The sequence below is a fragment of the Saimiri boliviensis genome, chromosome X (genome assembly GCF_048565385.1).
Source record: "Saimiri boliviensis isolate mSaiBol1 chromosome X, mSaiBol1.pri, whole genome shotgun sequence".
Classification (NCBI taxonomy): domain Eukaryota; kingdom Metazoa; phylum Chordata; class Mammalia; order Primates; family Cebidae; genus Saimiri; species Saimiri boliviensis.
Window position 1 is genome coordinate 67,153,441 of NC_133470.1, and position 22,596 is coordinate 67,176,036.

The 22,596-nt window shown below is 36.8% G+C and overlaps 1 protein-coding gene across 2 annotated transcripts; it reads left to right on the forward strand.

Annotated features, from left to right (window-relative positions):
- Nucleotides 1-1,288: 1,288 nt before the first annotated feature.
- On the forward strand, nucleotides 1,289-22,270 carry P2RY10 (P2Y receptor family member 10). Of its 2 annotated transcripts, XM_074391521.1 has the most exons (3): nucleotides 1,289-1,417; nucleotides 3,432-3,475; nucleotides 14,960-22,270. In XM_074391521.1, exons 2-3 carry the CDS (start codon nucleotides 3,438-3,440, stop codon nucleotides 15,993-15,995), a joined length of 1,074 nt encoding a protein of 357 aa, XP_074247622.1. In that variant the 5' UTR covers nucleotides 1,289-1,417; nucleotides 3,432-3,437; the 3' UTR covers nucleotides 15,996-22,270. The 2 variants fall into 2 exon arrangements, with proteins under 2 accessions (XP_074247622.1, XP_003936887.2); XM_003936838.4 differs by lacking the exon at nucleotides 3,432-3,475.
- Nucleotides 22,271-22,596: the final 326 nt, after the last annotated feature.

A 22,596-nucleotide genomic window follows, 5' to 3' on the forward strand; every position in this document is an offset into this window, starting at 1 on the left:
ATTTGAAATCAAAATTAAGAAGGGAATTACAAGATTAAACTTGCTTCATTTGATATACATCAGCCAGGATGAGTACCATCTCCCTTTGCCAGTCTTCACAAGTTATGATGTTTCCAAGTTCTTAGTTTCCAATGCTGACAGCTTCTCTTTTCCATCTCCTGACACTCTTGTGATTTGTATTGGACATCTTTGAGTGTTGGGTGTGGATCTACTTAATTCACTAGTGGTTCCAGTGCTATAAAAAGAGTTTGTTGCTTATCCAGGTTGCTGTCCTGTAAGAAAGTTGCCATCCACTTTTTTCTTTAATAAGTCTTATCCATGAGTCAAAATTCTCCAGTTTGACCCATCCTACAGTAATTATTTTGTCTCGTTTGCTAAGGTTGTTACTCAGAAAGCTTTTTGCAGCTACTGATCTTGGGTTTTGAATGTGGTTTGCTTACGTATCCACAGAGGTTTGTGCTGCATTTTAAACCTTGTTTCTCAAAATTACTCTCAGACTTAGTTGACACTATAGTCCTCAAGCGTGTGATCTCTCTGTATTCACATGGTTTTAAAGGCCCCATATACATTGTACATAAATACAAGAATTTTAGTACACTGAAGGGAGACTCTGTAATCAATAATGTTCATTTATTTATTTATGCATTCTTTGAACATTTGTTTATTCATTAATTCCCATATGTATTTATTTAATAACAATTCATGAAAATGCCTTGTGCTGGACAAGTTGGGAATACAGCTATGAGTCAGACATGATCTTTTCCCTCAAGCAATGTGTAGTCTAGTAAAGGGCTAATAAATATACAAAAATAACCCAAATTATGTATTACATTGTAGAAGTACCCAAATTATGTATTAAAGCCTCGAGATGAAGGGGTTGGGAGAAAGGCACTCCAGATGGAGGGAACATCTTAAGCAGAGGTACTTCTACTGTTTCTAATTTTAACTTGTATTTTTTAGGTTTCCTCAGCCTTTGCCCCTCAGGCTTGCACAAGCTGCAGCTTTCCTGTTACTATGTAAACACTCTTTAGATTTGCCTGAAAATTTCATCTTACCATGGAATCTACTGGAATCTAGTGAGAGTCTAGGTATGCCAGTTGTCAAGGATAGAGATAAGGTGAGGAATGCTGCTGTATAGCCATTGTGTGAGTATGTATAGCCTCTGACTCCCTGCTATTTGAAATTCTCTCCACCAATTAAATAAAAAAAATGAAATTTGAGTAACGTCATTTGCTCAAGGGACTTACCTGTCATCTGTGAAAATAAGGTTTCTGTGGTGAGACACCAGATAAACTCAACTTCCTCTTTCAACAACAAATGTGTCAGTTATTAGCAGGATCCATGCTGCCAGAGTAAAGCTTTTTACCCTTTGCTCCCTGCAAAGAAACAAGAGTGCTTATCCCAGCTAAGCTCCAGGGTAAGTTAATGCCTTTCACCTGGGGATTGGTGGTTTCATGTGGGAAGACTGGTGTGATCATAAAGATCAGAACAGAGGTGGATGTGGGGCCAGTGTCTGTATTTAAGTTGTCCCTGGTTTCTCATCTCAGACCTCTTACAACAGGAGCAAAGTTAATTACCGTTAAGTTTGACCAGAGTCCAAAGTTAAGGTTAATGCCATCAGTCCTCTTCATTATGCCAGGAGCATGGAGTCTGTGATGCAGCTCACTCTTTGATGAGGGCTCTTTGTAGAGTGGGACCAAGGAAGATGGCACAAAGTGGTAAGAAAAGTACACAGTGAGAGTCACTGGGACAGCTTGACATATTCAGCCAATAAGAGGCAATCTGATTTTTTATGGTGTATAATTTATCTAGCGACATAATGAAAAAAGATTTTTAGGTGTAAAAGTCTTGCTTTTGAAAATTTAACTTTCAGAGATACTGAGACAAATAGTAGAAAGTAAGACAATATATTCTGGGGGCTGTAAGGGGTCTTAGAGGTCCAAATTCCTCACAATACAGTCAGTGAAACTGAGAGGCAGTGAAGTGAAGACACTTATGTTCACCCAGCTTGTTAGTGGTATAGGTGGAACAAGGACCTGTGTCTTTAAACTCATGTTCCCTTTCCCCTACAGCACTTTGCATCTCCCAGAGAATACTGTAAACGTATTTGTGACTTTGTCACTTTTTAGGTTAGGAAAGGAGAAAATATCCAAGATGACTTCAGAGTCTGCTAAGAATGATTCCGTGATCCTTTGAAAGCTACTTTTTGACCAAAATTCAGCCTTACTGGATAGGAGAGCCCATGAATGAGGCACTCATTTTTTCAGTTATTATTGCTTCAGTTATTCAGGTATTACTCTGAATGCTAGCACCTCTCTCCTTCTGAGCTAAGATGACTAAATCGAAAGGAAACTTTCAGCTAGGGAGCCCCTGAAGGGAGACTGTGCCAAATCAACTGGAACCAAGATTAGTCTGGATAGAGTGATACCAGATTTTGCTGTGCTTTCCGGGGGAATAGGCTCAGTTCCCAGAATCCTGTAAGTGAGAATATTTTTATTTCAGTTGTTCAAACGGATGTGTGGAGTCATCATAATGTCTATTAATCAGAGAATCTGTCTCTTAGTAATTGCAACACAGTAAAATTAATCACTTATGAAAGCAAATGATATACAGATATATAGAGAAAGAAAATGGTGTAAAGTATTCTCAGAATCAGACCACACATTTGGGGCAATTGTTTTTGCGATTGTTCCTGTTGAACACAAATTCTTTGGCCAAATGCAGTTTATTTTTGGGCTCAACTGGGAAAGTTGTAGAGTTCAAGTTGTACAGACTACTCAAATCCAAAGACACCAAATGAGTACACACATTTCTGGGTGGTATTGGTTTGAAGTGAGTTGGGGTCTTAAAAGACAGGCCAGCCTGTCTCTCCTACAGCTCTGTCGTGGCTCAAGCAAAGAGAACAGAGCTGTATGTAGTAAAATGAGACTTTCTACAAGTTCTAGCAATCAGGACAATGGCTTCCTGGGGGTGTATGATTTATTATAAAAGCTTTTGTCCAAAAGGTTTACTTTTACTTCAGATGTGTATATTTTGAGGGGAAGTTTTTACCTAGTATCAATTCATATATATTACAGGTAGAGTGATAAAGTAGATAGATAAATACACAAGGAGTCAGAAGTCTGTGTTATAGTTCAAGTTCTGCCAATGACTTGTGTGATCTTTGGTGAATTATTTCATTTCTGTGGGTCTCAATAATCTTATTTATTATAATGGGATAGGGCTTGGAATAGATAGTTTCTAATTTCCTTCCTAGCAATAAAATGATGTGATATAGGCTGTTAAATATCTAAGAAGAGTTAAATGTCATGAAGTGGTGAATAATGGGGCCATGATAGGGAAATCTATCTAGACAGGACACTCGGGAAATGTAGTTTAGATCTCCAAGAGAACCAAGTATCCTTTCCCAATGGCCATTATATTTATTTCAGGAATTCATGAGAACTTCAACTTTTAGACCACAAGCAAATGCTTTGTAAGTAACTTCCCTTTTTTAAAAATGATAAAATGCAAGAACAAAGATAAAACTTGCTGAAATCTTATTTCCACAGTGACAATGACACTCAATCAGCATTTCTCAATCTTTCAAAGCCAAGGTTCCCTTTGAGAAACAGAAATATTTCACCACAAGGTTATTGTGAACTTGCAATCCTAGAAACCAGACGCTGGACTTGTAGGAAAATCTGCTCCATTACATTTACATTTCTTAAGTACTAAGTGTCAAACAGCCAAGAAGATTCTGTAGATCTGTACTTTCACAGTTTGTATTATAGAAACAATAATAACATTAAAAAAAATTTTATGATAATATTTTTTCAAGTAGTACTTATTTTCTACCTCTCACTTTAAAAATTACTGCTCTAGATCTTCTAGTCCTCTGTTACAATTACACTTCTTAGGAGATGTTCTAAACCTGGAAATGTACAGGATCCAACCAAAGTCCCTTGGAGATGACTCTGTACAAATAAAGAGAAAATAAACTTGCATTTATTTAATGCTTACTGTGTATCAGATGTGAAAATAGGTACTATCACATACTAATTTTTAAACTTGTATTTTAATAGTTTTTGAACTACAAGTGCTTTTTTTTGTTATATGGATGAATTACATAGCAGTAAATTCTGAGATATTTTAGTGTACCCACCACATGACTAGTATACATTGTACCTAATGTGTAATATTTTTGCACCAAGCCTGTCTCAACATCCCCCTTCTGAGTCTCTATAATCCATTTATCACTCTGTATACCTTTGCATAATCGTAGCTTATCTGTCACTTATAAGTGAGAACATCTGGATTTTGGTTTTTCACTCCTGTGTTACTTTTAGTCAGAATAGTGGACTCAAGCTCCACCCAAGTTACTGCAAAATACATTATTTCAATCCGTTTTATGGCTAAGGAGCATTCCATGGTATATATACACCACATTTTCTTTATCCATTCGTTAGTCAATTGGCACATAGATTCATTTCACATCTTTGCAATTTTTTTTTTTTTTTTTGAGACGGAGTTTCGCTCTTGTTACCCAGGCTGGAGTGCAATGGCGCGATCCCGGCTCACCGCAACCTCCGCCTCCTGGGTTCAGGCAATTTTCCTGCCTCAGCCTCCTGAGTAGCTGGGATTACAGGCACACGCCACCACGCTCAGCTAATGTTTTGTATTTTTAGTAGAGACGGGATTTCACCATGTTGACCAGGATGGTCTCGGTCTCTCGACCTCGTGATCCACCCGCCTCGGCCTCCCAAAGTGCTGGGATTACAGGCTTGAGCCACCGCGCCCGGCCTTGCAATTGTTATTAGTAGGATTGCTGTATCAAATGGTAGATTTACTTGTAGCTCTTTAAGGAATCTCCATACTGTTTTCCATACAAGTTGTACTAATTTACATTCCCACTAGCAACATAGAAGCATTCTCTTTTATTCACATAGCACCAGCATCTACTGTTTTTTGACTTTTTAATAATGGCCATTCTCGCAGTAAGTTGCTATTTCACTCTGGTTTTCTCTGATGATTAATGATGTCGAGCATTTTTTTAATGTTTGTTGGCCATTTGTATATCTTCTTTTAAGGAATGTCTGTTTATGTCCTTTGCCCCCTTTTTAATGGCATTATTTGTTTTTCTATTGCTGACTTGTTTGAGTTCCTTGTAGATTCTAGTTTCTAGTCCTTTGTCAGATGCATATCTGCAAATATTTTCTCCCACTGTGTGGGTTGTCTGTTTACTCTGATTATTATTTTCACAAACATTTTTCTTTAATATTCAAAACAATTTATGTGACAGGAAATATTCTAATTTTACAAAAGAGGAAACTGAAGCCTGGGGATATGAAGTAAATTGTTTCAGGCCAGAAAGCCAACAACTGAGACATGATATGATACCAGGACTTCCCAAAGAGCATGATTATTTCCACCCATAAAATGCTGCCACAATGGCAAAAATAATTAGGTCACCTTCCTAAATGATTGAAAATCCAATAAAGATTCATACCTGAAAGTTCAAATTCAAACTTTAAGTTGTTGTTTTGTTAATGTCCTAATTGCTTTAATTCATTTTAAGGATAAAAATAATTTTTACTCCCTCTAAAAAGAAAATGTCTATACTTGCAAGATGTGTCCAAATCTGTGTGTTTCTGATGTCATATAGGCTTATTTGGAGTTGATGTAGATTTATTCAGGAAACAGCAGAGTTCCCAATTCTAGCTGCTATTTTTTGGTTCTGGTTGTGAGCTGTTGAATCAAGAACACCGGAGTCATGGAGATCAGATTGGCTTGGATAATTCATGTGAAATTCAGTGGCTAAAAAATAAAAGAAAAAGGTAAGATGAGGCAAAGCAAGTTAAGTTCCCAGATGACATGTAAAAGTTGTCCTGTAGAGAGTGGGAGGGGCCCCCGTCAGCAACTTTCTCTGTTCAATTTTTAATTCTCCTGCCAGGATGACAAGCCCACAGACCGGCCTCAGCATTAAACAAAATGAAGAAGTAAATTTGATAAACATGTTTATTTAGTGGTGCCAGTGCCTTAATGATGAGTAGTGAAAAGACAGGGAAGATTGAGAGTGAAGATTTATAGAATTGGTACCAGGTGCATAAGTGGCAGCAGTGGCAGTGGTGATGGTATTGGTTAGGGGCAGGGTCCAGAGGGGGAATTCTCATAAAATTATGCCAAATGGGAGCTAGAAGGAAGTTAAAGTTCATGTCATTCAAATCATATTATTTTAATAATGAGAAAATGAAACTCAGAGAAGGGAAAGAGCATATCGGAGCAGCACAAAGAGTAAATATTACTGAAATCTAAGTATCTTAGCTCCAAATCCAGTATTCTTTTCAATATATTCTACTACTTTTAAGTCTTCTGTGTCCTACAAGTCTTGTCCTATTCAGATCACTTCTGTTGTAAAGAAATTGTTCCAGTACTTCTATCTACAGATTTATTATGATTTGAATTCATAAGTACTACTCCATAAAAAATGTTAGTTTTTATATAATTCTATCTTGACACCTGGTGTGCAGCAATATGCCATATATGCATAGTGCATATGCATAAATCTGCTAGAAATAGAACTGAGAACAATAGCTTTTTTTTTTTTTTTTTGCCTTTGAGGAACAATCTTACCCACAGAAACACCACTTTAAAATATGTTTCTGTCCATATGACAAGTTATTCAGTTAAAAGTTATTATAGCTTTCTGTGCTTATGAAAAGCCTTATTACAGCTGAAATCATAACAACTATGACCTGCTGAGACTTCATTTTCTAATCTGTAGGAGAGTATAATATTAATTAACTCAGAATTTCTACAAAGATTAAAGGTAACATACGAATAGCACTTAGCTAGTGACAGACAGGATGTGGAAATTTCTTCACTGGGACTTTAGGAAACTGATATAAATTCTGATACCATAATAACATAAGCTCACTTTGGCTGTACCTTTGCGAAAACCACAACGTTGAGCTACTTGGTTGGGAAGAGCAGTTGCTGTTAGGTAGATGATGTTGGTACCTACTAAGATTTTAGACTGAGCTCCTATGAATCATATTTAAAGACCTGCCATACTTTTGTATTCTGAGAAAACATTTAGTTATTTCCACAAAATAAAGTTTTCAGTGATCCAATTTCTAATTAAGCTTATGGGATTTCTGTTGGATTTCAAATAGAAACCTGGATTGCCTGCTTGGAGCTCTTAGGTGTCCAGATTTCTTAGACCAAACCCTTATTATTCTTGCTTTGACCACATTTTCCTCAGTAACAAAAAGGGGGAAAATATGGCTGTCACTTGGGAGAGTGGTTCATGGGAGAGACTTTAGAAGTAAAAATGCCTAAGGCTCTGCTAATATGTGCCTATGCTCCATAGTCTTACCTTTATAAACCAATGCTTTTGAGCTTAACGCCTATTGCATGCCTAAACCTTTGCTAGACAAAGTGAATGATAGGAAAGTCGAAGATGTAGAATCTTCCCTCAGCGAGATTGCGGTCTCACAGTTAAGCCTATAAACTCAGTAGAAGTTCAAAGAAGAGGGGAATGAGAGTAGAGCTGCCCAATGTGAGGATAAAATGGGAGTTGAGATGTGATATTAAGACAGAAGTAAAATACTGACCTATGAAAAGGGCTCCAGGTTAAGAGGAATTTGATGGTGTTTTAGTCATAACTTTGTGACATTCTTATTATCAGGAACATCCTTAGAGCCACACTTTGATTTTTCTTTTTGTTTTTTTTTTCCTATTTTTTTCTTCAACTTTCATTTTAAGTTTATGGGTACATGTGCAGGATGTGCAGGGTTGTTACATAGGTAAATGTGTGTTATAGTCATTTGCTGCACAGATCACCTAGGTATTAAGCCCAGCATCCATTAGCTATTTTTCCTGATGCTCTCTTTCACCCCATAGCCCCCAACAGACTCCAGTGTTTGTTGTTCCTCACTATGTGTCCATGTGTTCTCATCATTCAGCTCCCACTTTTAAGTGAGAACATGTGGTGCTTGGTTTTTCATTCCTGCATTAGAATGCTGAGGATAATGACTTCCAACTCTGTCCATGTCCTTAAAAAGGAAATTATCTCATTCTTTGTATGGCTGTATAGTATTTAGAGTCACAGTTTGTAAGTGAATCTTGTTATTTCAGAGATGGTGGCTGATTTTTCTGCTTTTCTTGTTAGATTAAAACTCTATGCTGGTCATTCCCTTCAGGATTTAGCACTCATCAACAGACCCTTCTTTCAAGTGAAAAGACATCTCTATCAATGGTCCTGATCTTTGGAGTAGGAAGTATGTACTCTGTAGAGAGTACTTCCAACTAGAGATACCAAGAGTAATTACTTCTTTAAGGCTGGTATTGGAGGCACTGGGAATTTTATTCTCACCTCTGTCTAAGTAATTCACAGTCACAGAAGTACTGACTGAAGTGAGGTTGTGGGGACATGTATGTCACCTTGAAGTGCTTTAAAGAATGGCTAAAAAGTGAAGAAAAGAAAAAGTTGGTTTTAAAAACTATTAAGAGAAGGGCAGGAAGGCAACAAAGAGCTATAATAAGGTGCAGAGACAAGAAAATTACCTTGGGAGCTGGAGAGACTTGATGACAAAGATCTAGCTGAGGGTGTAGGAAACCATGATTTTATAGTAGTGAAAGGAAGCAATCAATGAAAGAGTACCCTGAGGGAGGTAAGAAGAGTGTGATAATTCATCTGGAGCAACAGGAAGGACAGCTGTGCTGGGAAGTAAGAAGAACGCAGCTATAAATAAAATTGTGTGTGTTGGGAAAGGACAATAGATGAAGTTGGTTTCTTCTCACCTAATAATCTTAATTTACTCTTCGAGCTAAGGGGTAAAACAAATAATATTCTGAAAAAAGTGGAGGATGGAGAACAAGAGAGAGAGAAATAAGCTTTAGTAGAATAGTAAAGGGGCTGATCAGACACCATGGGAATAGAAGGAGATACTAATTAGGCTCATGCAAAAAGAAGCTAGAGGAAAAAAAATCTTAGATTGGAGATTATTAATTTCTACTTTGCCATTTAAAAAGCACACTGGTATTTTAACAGGAAAATTTAGCCATTTAAATAGTAAGAAAGAATATGGGTTAGTGACTTAACCTGGGATTAGGGCCTTGCCAAACTGGTGCAGCAGAAGAATGGAGAACAAAGAAATTGTGTATTCTTGTGTAAGAGTGGATAATTTGGCCAACTATTTATTCTGGGTTAGACACAGGAGGAAATAAGATGAGGGAGGATGCTATGCAGGGCTAGGAGAAATGGAGACATTTAGATATTGAAGATTTCTGGAAACATATGATGCAAGTTAGTGTAGTGCAATTTGTAGTGAAGCTCAGTCATTATATTAGAGAAAGAAAACCATTTGAAGAGTTAAGAACTGATAAGGTTTGGCAGATAGTACAACACTGAAAACTACTGGAATAAGAAACAGGAGAATTGATTCAGATTGTCAGCAGAAGTGGATGCTATTAGTTGCTGCATATGAAGTTGCTCTGGAAAAATGCAAAACTGTGATACCCTTTTTATAACATTTCACATGTTATAAATGAAATTACCTTTGACTCCTCAAGCAGTCTTCAAAATTGCTCAATTCCATATCTGATTTTTACTTTAAATTTTAATATAATAGGGTGATCAACTATTTCCTTTGCCTTGGACTGTCACAGGTTTAGCACTGAAAATACTACATCCAAAAAAACCCTTAGTCACAGGCAAACCTGAACTGTTGGTCTTCCTACATACTCCCAAAGTGATTTGGATTTCCTGTATCCCATTTTTAAAATTCATCTTCCACAAAGTTGCCGGCATGACCTATTTTTTATCTATTTATTTTAAAAATATTATTTAGTTCCTTATTTTTGAGATGGTGTCTTGCTCTGTCACCCAGGCTGGAGTGAAATGGTGCAATCTAGGCTCACTGCAACATCGGCCTCCCTGGCTCAAGCAATCCTCCCACCTCAGCCTCCTGAGTGGCTGGGACCACATATGTGCACAACTGCACCCAGCTAATTTTCATATTTTTTTGTAGAGATGAGATTTTGCCATGTTACCCAGGCTGGTTTCAAACTCCTGAGGTCAAGCAATCTGCCCACCTGGACATCCCAAAACACTGGGATTACAGGTGTGAGCCACTGTGCCCGGCCACCAGCCTGACCTGTCTAAAACACAAATATGGTGATATCACATATCTTCGCAGAATCCTTTCATGATTCCTTATGAGGTGCATTAAAAATCTTTCATGATCCTGCCCACTCCCAAACCTGCTTATTGAAAAATTGACTTCCAATTTTTCTGTTCTACACAGATGTTATTTCTGCTCCCACAGAAATGTCATTGTTACCGCTTTCATGGAATGTGTGAAATCTATTATGGTTAGTTAACTTATGGCTACTTAGTTTCTATCCATAGGATATGTCTGACCACTTGTGATTTCTAAATTAATTCATTTTCTCTTTTCTCAGGCCTCTACATATATGGCTTTTCTGAGGTGAAAAGGATAGGTGTAGGAAATGTTGATAGGTGCAGCCCATGTCAGAAGACAACCTTTTAGGGAAATGGTAGGCATCAGAAATGTATTTGTTGATATATCAAGGTTTTTTAAATTTGTGCTTAATCCTTCTAAACAGAAACTTTGAACTATTATGTAAGCAATTCAGTCCAATTATACTTTTTATATATTCTTTGAATGCTTACTAGGCTAGGTCCTGGCTATATAGTGATGAACAAAGGAGATCGTTTTGTGGCACTGACGGACTTACCAGCATAGTGAGAGTAATAACCAATAAACAAATAATAAAAACCCAAATTACAAATGTTGATGCTACAAAGAGAAAGAATAGAGAATGTGAGAGCATGCAATGCTGTATAGGATCATCTAGATTGAGTTGGTGGTTAAGGTCTCTCAGACCCACAGATTGAGATTAAAAAGGAACAAGATGTGAATTTTGTGACTTCTGCACAACTTATTTAACCTCTTTGAGCCACAATTTTCCCAACTGCAATATGGAAATAATTATAGGGTTCCTGTGAGGATGAATGAGATAATGAATAAAGTGTTCAGCTTGTAAATAAATGGCACCCCTAAATAAGTGGTAGTCACATTTAATGTTAACGTTAGACGTGGTATGGGGAATGAACTTTAAGGGAAGGACTGAAATGCAAACAGTTCAGTAAGGGAGCTGTTGCAATAATCAATAGGGTTGATGACAGTAGCCTGGATTAGGATGGTGACAGTAGAGGTGGAGATAGATTAGAGAGCATTTTACATGGAAGGAAGGATCACCTGGATTTTTATTGTCCATGGGAGGAAATACAGTGGCAACGGTCAGAATTACTCCCTAATTTTCAGCTTGAGTTTCTGGGAGAGGAGTCAGGGCACTGACTGAAAAGGGAAGCACAGACTCAGGAATGAATCACTAATCTCACATCCCTGTGAGACAGGAACCACAAATATGTCTAGATTGAAGGGGAGATAAATTGGCAACACAAAGGGAGCAAACTGCCCACAAATAGGCAGCAATAGAGCCAGAGTCATACAGAGACAGAGAGATGAACAGAAAGAGACAGGGACAGAAAGAAAGAGAAAGAGAGACAGAGAGAGAGATGGAGTAGGGGAACAGAGAGGAGAATACTCTGATTTTAGTTCTTCCATCCAGCATTTTCTTGTTGGTGGCGTCTTAGCTTCTCTTTTCTTACATTTCAGATATGACACAATTGTCCAAAGCAAGCTAAATGTTCCCTCTTTGAGAGTCTACATTTCTGCTCAACCTCTAAATAAATACTTCTGCCTCTTCTCATCATGGGGATTTTACATTTAATGATCACTAAGAAGATTTGAGGGGGGGGGGACCTTCTTACCTTCTCTTCAGACTGAAGAAGAAAAGAGGTTTTTGGAAGGAAGCCATGCAAATCTCTAAGCTCACAATGAACTGTGAATTGCAGAGGCATAAGAACCCACGGTGTGGGGGTGGGGGGGGGAAACAAAGGTATGAACTTGACCACTAGCTTGCTGTTCTCACATAATTGGGCTCCATTTTTTTTTTTTTTTTTTTTTTTTAACAAGGAGGTATTAACAGAACATTCCCCTTTAGTAACTGAAACTTTCTACTCCAGTGAAGCTAAAACAAATCGCCATTTCTTTTAAGTGCAAAAGTGGAAGTGTGACTGGACGAGGGTAGGGTTATGAACAATTCTCAGTTCTTGAAATTGTAATGCACTGATGCTCTTTCTTTGCTCTTTCACAGCCTGTGTGTAGACAATAGATGATAGTAGAAGCAGTGCCAATACTGCAGTCAAAGTAGGTGTTGGGGTGGAAACTGTGTTGCATAAGTAGGGACAGGTGCTTACTTCTACTCTGACTGACAAACTAGAGGAATTCTAGTGCTATGTGATTATAAGTTTCTACTATGGGATTAGAATGATTCTACCACAATGTGCTCTTCACATGTCACAGTGAAATTGAAACAATGTTTTTTGTAGCAACATGGATGGAGCTGGAGGCTGTTATTCTAAGTAACACAGGAGTGGAAAGCCAAAAACCAGGTGTTCTCACTTATAAGTGGGAGCTAAGCTATGAGAATGCAAAGGCATGTGGAGTGATAGTTAAGACAGCCTTATTCTACTAAGTAGTCCCTCCTAGTCAGGGAGAGGAAAGTGGCATAAGGGAAATATCACAGGCTTCAGAGCAAGCCAGGAATGATAGTAAATCTTATCTTTACCATTTTTTGCTTTGCTATTTAAGGCAATTTACTGATGTCTCTGAAGCTCAGTTTTTTCATCTAGATCATAGGGTGATAATAGTTCCTACATCTTAGAATGGTTGTGAAAATTGAATTAAATAATATGCTTGAAAAATTCCATTACAGATTCTTGGATACATCCTTGATGGTCACAGCATGATAATTATTTCCTGTCTTTCTCCCTGTGAATGCCCCTTCCACCCTCCATTCTAAGTAACACATATATAAGCAAAATGACTGCCTATTTAAGACATATAACAAATAAGAGGGCAAATAGGGAGATGGAATAGAACAGGGGGAAAATAAAATTATTATTTACAGTAATAGCAGCTCATAACATCCACTCTCTTTTATCTGTAAATTCATCACTTGAGGCTCTGTTTTTGTTATCACAACTCTATTTCCTGGAGCAGGACTTACAACCATCTAGGAAGCCATTTTGCTACTTATGGGAAGAATCTAAAGCCAGGTTACTCTTTTGTTTTTTGTAAACTTACTTCAAACAAAACAAAACAAAATAAAAACAATAAACAACAAAAACACTTCCCTATCTGAGAAACAAGCTCAGTACATTATTTTTTTACACTTCTAGCTTGAAATACAATAAACGTTCCTGCAACATGCACAGAAGTTATGTTTGTGAACTTTGTCTTGGGGAGAAAAACAAAGATGAGGAGAACGGTATACATGAAGGCAAGTCCCCTTGTCCTCCCATTTCAAGTCTCAGATCTTCCATTAATAGCTGTGTGGCCATTATAATCTCCTCTCTCTGGGCCTTGCTTCTCTCTCTATTATGTGGAGGCTGAATTTAATGATTTCCATAGGTCGTTCCCAGTCTGAAATTCTGTAAGATAGCTAAAGCAAAATGAGGAATCTGTTGCTCTCCTTACCATTCTTATCTGCTGGCAATCAGCATAATTCCATGCCCAGCCTCTGATAATCTCTAAAGATTATGCTACTCTCTATATACCTTAATATAACACATATTTAAAAAATACTAAATCATAAAACACGAGTAAGAACGTCCAAAAAGAAGGAATCTCTTCATAATGATTAATGAATAAAGAAAGCATTACATTTTAAACTGTCGTCAAATGTGGTTTTAGTGATCCTGTTTTTCTAGTGCCCAAAGCAGTGTTCATTGTGACTGTTGCATAACTTGTCCTGTCAGTGTTGCCACAGCAGTGCAGGATTCTACTAAGAGGTAGAATTGGTCTTTTCCCCTTCAAGATTTTCAAGAAGGAAAATACTCTATTTCAGCTTATACATTCATATATTATTAAAGCTTTTTTATGTAAATTTGGATATCCAAGCCTAGGGAGCGAGACAAACTGCAGGATAACCTCAGAGTCACAAGCTATTATGATAGAATAATGAGGCCATATTCTCAGGTCTTGAAAATCAGCCAGGACACTGACAATGCAGGCATTTGGAGGTAGGACCATTTTCCAAGTGCTGGGGTTCCAAGATAAGAAGCCAGGGGCAGGGAATGGTGGCTCACGCCTGTAATCCTAGCACTTTGGGACACTGAGGCGGGCGGATCATGAGGTCAGGAGATCGAGACTATCTTGCCTAACATGGTGAAACCCTGTCTCTAGTAAAAACACAATTAACCGGGTGTGGTTGCACACAGCTGTAGTCCCAGCTACTCAGACAGCTGAGGCAGGAGAATCACTTGAACCCCGGAGGCAGAGGTTGCAGTGAGCCGAGATGGCACCACTGCACTCCAGCATGGGTGACAGAGCAAAAAAAAAAAAAAAAAAAAAAAAAAAAAGAAGAAGCAGCCAGGACCCAATGAGCAAAATGGCAGACAAAGGACAGGCAAGGGAACATAAAAGGTGAGCCTGAATTTCTACCATTGCAATTAGGTGTGAGTAGTATTTATTCTCACCAGAGCTTTGGACAAGATGAATTTGGAGGCAAAATAAACATACTCGAATGCTATGCTGTTTTTGCTATGGTGAGAATAAAAGATTTAATATTTCAAGACATTTTTGCCTGCAAAATACAACTTAGAGAATCTGGGAGGGCAGTTGTGGGGTAATTTTATGGTTCCTTAACTATTACACAGGGTGACTTTGGATCAATACTGTATCTTCCTTGAGCCTCTAATTGTTTATATGTAAACAGGTCTCTTCTAATACTCTGTGCCTCCATAAGTATATAAGAGAGATCTAGGTGTTACCTAAATAACTAACTAACCATTATACTTTTTATTTTGTTTTACTTTGGACAGGAACTGTAAATCCATGACTTACTTTGACGAATATACTGAAACATTCAAGATGCATAGCAACAGTACCAGCACTGCTGAGACTTACTGTAATGTCACTAATGTGAAATTTCAATACTCCCTCTATGCAACCACATATATCCTCATTTTCATTCCTGGTCTTTTGGCTAACAGTGCAGCCTTGTGGGTTCTATGTCGCTTCATAAGCAACAAAAATAAAGCCATAATTTTCATGATCAACCTCTCTGTGGCTGACCTTGCTCACGTATTATCTTTACCCCTCCGGATTTACTATTACATCAACCACCACTGGCCTTTCCAGAGAGCCCTTTGCCTGCTCTGCTTCTACCTAAAATATCTCAACATGTATGCCAGCATTTGTTTCCTGATGTGCATCAGTCTTCAGAGGTGCTTTTTTCTCCTCAAGCCCTTCAGGGCCAGAGACTGGAAGCGTAGGTACGATGTGGGCATCAGTGCTGCCATCTGGATCGTTGTGGGGACTGCCTGTTTGCCATTTCCCATTCTGAGAAGCACAGACTTAGAGAACAACAACAAGTCCTGCTTTGCTGATCTTGGATACAAGCAAATGAATGCAGTTGCATTGGTCGGGATGATTACAGTTGCTGAGCTTGCAGGATTTGTGATCCCAGTCATCATCATCGCATGGTGTACCTGGAAAACTACTATATCCTTGAGACAGCCACCAGTGGCTTTCCAAGGGATCAGTGAGAGGCAAAAAGCAGTGCGGATGGTGTTCATGTGTGCTGCAGTCTTCTTCATTTGCTTCACTCCCTATCATATTAACTTTATTTTTTACACCATGGTAAAGGAAACCATCATTAGCAATTGTCCCATTGTCCGAATCGCACTGTATTTCCACCCTTTTTGCCTGTGTCTTGCAAGCGTCTGCTGCCTTTTGGATCCAATTCTTTATTACTTTATGGCCTCAGAGTTTCGTGACCAACTATCCCGCCATAGCAGTTCTGTGACCCGCTCCCGCCTCATGAGCAGAGAGAGTGGTTCTTCAATGATTGGTTAAAATTAAAATGTCTCTTTAATATAACTTTGTTTGCCTACGTTCTTTGTCTTCTTTCAAAGACCAGAACTGCCAACCAATTTCTTTATATGAACCTTGTAAACAGCAGAAATAAGTGTTTGTTTGTGTGATATTCATAGTCACAGGGGTGTGATGATGAAGGTAGTGTGAAAAATGTGAGAGAGGAAGAGAAAATAGGTTTACCTGCTTCCTCTTTGAAATTCAAGACACTTTCTTATTTAAGAAACCTACATCAAATTTTTACAGATATAAATAAAAGTTGTATAGTTTCCCTTAATTTTTTTCAATAAGTTATTGTTAATAATGCACAGTAAATATGTGATTTTTTCCTAGCATATTAAAAAAAACCCTTTCATATAAATGCCTTTATTTCTGAGTGAAAGTAAAAATGTCTAGTCTTCTTTATAACAGGTAAATTTTTCTAACAGGAAAGACAGTGTGAAGAATTGAAGCAGTATGTGCATAAATTTCAGAACCACAAACCTGTTACTAAAGAAAAGGCATGGAAATACATTCATTCCTTGAAAATGTGTTGGATGCCTGTTGTGCTCTGGGTTGTCACTTTGTTAGGTGCTTCGTTTTTTGTTTGTTTGTTTGTTTGTTTGTTTTTCCATTTATTGTTGGGGTACAGATGGTATTTGATTTCATGAGTAAGTTATATAGTGGTGATTTTTGAGATTTTGGTGCACCCATCACCGGAGCAATGTACACTGCACCGTATTTGTAGTCTTCAATCCCTTGCCACCTTCCCACTCTCCCACACATAACATCTCATCCGGCCCTCCTGATAAACCTGTGTAAATTGCCAATACAAATGAATAAATGGAGCCTCAGAGAGGTTAAGCAATTTGTCTCAGGATCAACAGTGGTTAGCCAAAATTGGTCAAGTATAATACACCACAAATGCTTATGTTATTCCCTTGTTTTTGTTGTTATATTTATTAGGTCTATAATAAATTAATCCTCAATGATGAAGACACAGACCAAAGCTAAGCCAATTGAGATCAAGGCCATTTCAACGTGGTTTGCCTGGAATTCTCTAAAAAATCTGTATGTTGTGGCTTTGGCATGTCAAACCTCAGGCTGCAAGGTCTTAAGTGGTAAATAGATGTGTTGTCTTAATACTGTTCCAAGGTACAGAATCCTGATGATAAGGAGTACAGAAAACTCAAATAATTCATTATTTCTAAAAAAAAAAAATGTGTATTTTAAGGCATGATACAGGTCATACAAACCCCATAAGTAGATTTTTAAAAACCCTACAAAATAGAGTGATAACCATTCTATAAAATGTCAAAATGTGTTTGGAGTTCACCTAAGCTCACTTTTCCTAAATAATACTATATAGTATTGTACACAAATTTGTTTTTAAGAAACTTTTAGGAAGATTTCTGTGAGCATAACTGACAATATCTCCATTAGAAGCAAAAAGTATTATTACATCATAAATACAAGAAAAGTGTATGTTCTCTTTCTGGCAATCTTTTTATCTTATTTTTTTCAAATGTTATGGGTGTTGTTTCAGCATCATTTTAAAGAATTTGAATACAAACAATCTCTCAGCTTATCAAGTTGAAATGTACGAAGCTTACCTCATCACTCTTTTATGTCTCCAATATAAATAGCATAGACATTTGTTGTGCTGGGAGGAAAAAGGAAATAGTAGTTCTGAGAATATTCATTTGAATAGAGTGGCTGTGGAAGAATGAATAACAAAAAAAGAGATTTTTTTTAAAGATCTTTCACTGGGAAAAGAAAGAGTTATGCAATTACAAAGTAATTAAACTGGTTTTCCTTGTACTTTATTAAGCTGGATCTAATGACACTTCCTTAGGAAGGTTTCCAGTTGTGTTTGTAGTTAATGGCAACATTATAATAATGACTACATAGACGGTCCTATTCTAAGGAGATGACTTTAGAAAAAAACCTATTTGGAACTCCACATCTGCTTCTTGCGCAACCCTCAGGAAGCTTATAATTATGATAGAAGGTGAATGGAGAGCAGGCATGTCATATGGTAAGAGAGGGAGCAAGCGAGAGTGAAGAAAAAGGTGCTACACTCTTTCAAACAAACATCTTGCATGAAATCATAGAGTGAGAACCCACTTATTACCTTGAAGACTGAACCAAGTCATTCATGAGGGGTCTGCTCCCATGAACCAAACACCTCCCCATAGGCCCACCTCCACCATTAGAGGTCATATTTCAGCATGAGTTTTAAAGAAGATGAAATATTTAAACACTATCAGCACTAAATACAGAGGAAGAGTAAGCCTTCGTATTGGAAACCCTTTTGTGTTAGGGGTGGAAAGAGAAAACTAAGGAGTGCCTAGTACTGAATACCATAGCTTGGCTAGAAATATAGAAAGGAGCAGTAATTAACAAGGCTGTAAAAGTTAGAAGTTTAGAATATGAAGGGCCTTAAATGTCAGGTATATAATTTGTACTTTTGTGTGGTGAGGTGAGGCAAGATGGATCATAAAAATTGTGGAGATGAAAAAGCTTATACAGATCTTGAGAAACAATGATATGGCATAATAACATGGGCAAAAGCCTGCTGGCAAGTAAACACTATTATTTACTCCTTCATTTTGAGATTTGGATTATCTAGATAATTTCACAGACATACGCATGAATTATAAGAAACATACAACAGGAATAGTTGTCATTTATCAAATCTAACTATTTGAGGCGCTTTACATGGATCATCATATTTACTTTTCTTTTTTTTTCTGTGTTTCTTTTTTATTTTTTGACAGAGTCTTGCTCTGTCACCCAGGCTGGAGGTTGGAGTGCAGTGGAGTGATCTCAGCTCACTACAACCTCCATCTCCCAGGCTCAAGCAATTCTCCTGCCTCAGCCTCCCGAGTAGTTGGGACTATAGGTGAGCACCACCACACATGGCTAATTTTTAAAATTTTATCAGAGATGGGATTTCAATATGTTGACCAGGCTTGTCTTGAACTTCTGACCTCAGGTGACCTCCCCACCTCAGCCTCCCAAAGTGCTAGGATTACAGGCATGAGCCACCACACTCAGCCAGGGCATCATATTTAATTTTCACAGTCCCATGAGGTAGAGACTATAATTAATCCCACTTTCCAGATGTAAAACACATACAGATAGCTTAAGTAACTTTTTCAAGTATACACAGCTAACAAATGATAACGTCAGGATTTTTAACTCTGAAAATCGGAATCCAGAACTCATGCGCTTAACATGGTATTATTGGCCTATGTATTACTATAATGCAATAAATTTCATGGGAAATGTTAATACTTTAAAAATGCTCTCCCTAGTATCCAACATAACTATACAATTAAAATGTATAGTTATGACACTTGTGATACTTGTGTTGTATTTTTTATATTTTCCAACATTCTAAAACTTTGTGCACAATTATAACTTGTCAATTTACAATTTTTAAAAAATAAACCAAAAATTTTAAACTCTCATTTTATTACACTCCTCTTTATAAATGCTTATTCTAGTCTCTTGAATGATTGCAAAGTTAAAGATAAATGTGAATAAATATAGTATGGATGGTCTTGGCCATAAGTACACATATTTTTATTTGTAAAAACTAGAAAAATACAATGAAATGTTAAAATTTGCAACATTTGAGAGATCTGATTATAGATAATTATTATTTTCTACATTAAATTTTTCTGATTTTTCAGAACGTTTTTGGTAAGCATAATATTTTTAATCAGAATATGATAAATATTATAAAGCATGAGTAGACAATTAGACAAAGAAAAAATACAATTGCTTCAGAACAAACAAAGGTTTTTGGATAAATTTAAAAATCCAATAAGGCAAAAGACATGTTTGGTAGACATTAAATTACATAAAATGGGAGTGTATGTTTTGCAACATCCATGAAATGTTTATAAACATTGATTATATGCTAGGTAATAAAGGCTCAGATGCAGATAGGAGGAATTATGCATATGACATTACACAAACAAAATTAGAATTACAAAAAATGTAAATATTAGAAAGTTTAAAAGGACACATGTTGATTACAACATTAGCTAAAATTTTTAAAATACTGTGGTAAATCTAATGCCAGTAAGTTTGAAAATCTTATTGAAATGGATGATTTTTTTGTGCCAAAGAATTATCAAAATAAAGCAAGAATAGAGAATTTGAATAATTGACTACATAAGAATTTTTCTTTTGAGTTACAGTCTGCTCTAGAATTTATTTTTTATAATTTTAAATTTTAGATTCAATATAGTCAGAAGTGTACATGCTGGTTTGTCCCATGGGTATATTTCATGATGCTGAAGTTTGAGCTTCTGTTAATCTTATCACCCAAACAGTGAACATAGTATTCAGTAGGTAATTTTTCAACCATTGCCCTACACTCTCTCTTCTCCCTTTTCAAGTCTTTGGTATCAGCTGAACTAATCTTTATGTCCATGTGTACTCAATGATTAGCTCCCATTTATAAGTGAGAATATAAAGTATTGGGTTGTCTGTTTCTGCATAAATTCACTTAAGTTAATGGCCTCCAGCTGCATCCCCATTGCCGAGGACATGCTGTTTTTTTGTGGCTGTGTAGTATTCCAAATACAGTTTCTTTATCCAATCGACTATTGATAAGCACTTAGTTTAATTCTATGTCTTTGCTATTGTTAATAGTGCTGCAATAAATGTGTGAGTACAGGTGTCTTTTCATTAAAATGACGTATTTTCCTGTGGGCACATACCCATTCATGGGTTTGCTGGACTGAATGGTAATTCTATGTTTAGCTCTTTGAGAAATCTAGATATTGTTTTCTAAAGTGGTTGTAATAATTTGCTTTTCCTCCCACAGTTTATGGGTTCCTTTTTAAAAAATTCCATGCTAGCATATATTGTTTTTGAACTGACTTCTGTGAGATGAAATCTATTTATAATTTGATTTACAATAATGTGATGATAAGTGCTGTTGAGCATTTTTTTCATGTGTGTGTTGGTTGCTCATATGCCTTATTTTGAGAAGTGTCTGTTTATATATTTTGCCTACATTTTATTGGGGTTATCTATAGTTTTCTTGTTGATTTATTCAAGTTTCTTGTAGGTTCTAGATATTAGTCCTTTGTTAAATGCATACTTGCAAATATCTTCTCCCATTCTGTAGATTATGTTTACTCTGCTCATAGTTCTTTTTGTTGTTGTTGTTGTTTGTTTGTTTGTTTGTTTCTTTTGCTATGTAGAGCTTTTTAGTTTGATTAGGTCTCAATTGCCATTTCTTTTTTCATTCTTCATTTGCTTTTTGAGGATTGGACATAAATTATTTGCCTGGGACAATATTCAAAAGAATATTTTCTACTTTTTCTTCTATCATTTTTATAGCTTGATACCGTAAATTAAATTCTTTAATCTATCTTGAGTTAATTTCTGTATATGGCAAGAAGTAGAGGTCTAGCTTCATTCTTCTGCACTATTTATTAAATAGGGTATTGTTTCACTGGTGTTTATTTGTGTCAACTTTGTCAAAGATCAGTTGGTGTCGGTGTGTGTATTCAAGACTGGGTTCTATGTTTGGTTTCATTGGTCTATGTGTCTTTTTTTGTACCAATACCATGCTGTTTTGTTTTCTGTCACCCTGTAGAGTAGTTTAAAATTGGGAAATGTGATGCCTCTGGTTTTGTTCTTTTTACCTAGGACTGTTTGGCTATGTGGGTTCTTGATTGTTTACATATTAATTTTAGATTTTTGTTCTAATTGTGTAAAAAATGATGTCTGTAATTTGCTAGGAATAATATTGACTGTACAGATCGCTTTAGTATACGTTAATGATGTTAATTTTTCCAATTAATGAACATCAAATGTTTTTTTCATTTGTTTGTGTCATTTATGATTTCTTTCAGCAGTGTTTTTTAGTTGTCTTTGTAATGATCATTCACCTTCTTGGTTAATTGTATTCCTAGCTATTTCATTATTATTTGGCTATTACAAATGGGTTTGCCTTCTTGATTTGCTTCTCAACTTCAAAGGTATTAGTGAATAAAAATGATAATGATTTTTGTATATTGGTTTATTAACCTCAAAACCTTACTGAAGTCATTTATCAGGTCTAAGAGACTTTTGGCAAAATTGTTAGGATTTTCTGGGCATAGAATCATACCATTAGTGAAGAGAAGTAATTTGACTTCCTCTTTTCCAATTTGGACGCTTTTTTTTTTATTATTGCATTTTAGGTTTGCAGGTACATGTGAAGAACATGCAAGATTGCTGCATAGGTACACACGGCAGTGTGGTTTTCTGCCTTCAATCCCCTCGCCTGTATCTGTCATTTTTCCCCATGCTATCTCTTTCCACCTCCCCACCCCCCGTCCCTCCCCCATTTCCCCCAATGGACCCCAGTGTGTAGTGCTCCCCTCCCTCTGTCCAAGAGTTCTCATTGTTCAACACCCACCTATGAGTGAGAAGATCTGGTGTTTGATTTTTTGCTCTTGTGTCAGTTTGCTGAGAATGATGGTTTCCAGGTTCATCCATGTCCCTACAAAGGACGTGAACTCATCGTTTTTGATGGCTGCATAATATTCCATGGTGTATATGTACCACATTTTCCCTATCCAGTCTATCA

Coding starts and splice junctions, on each gene's coding strand:
- P2RY10 (XM_074391521.1), top strand. CDS start 3,438: ATGAGAACTTCAACTTTTAGACCACAAGCAAATGCTTT. Junction 3,476..14,959: donor AGACCACAAGCAAATGCTTT/GTAAGTAACTTC, acceptor TACTTTGGACAG/GAACTGTAAATCCATGACTT.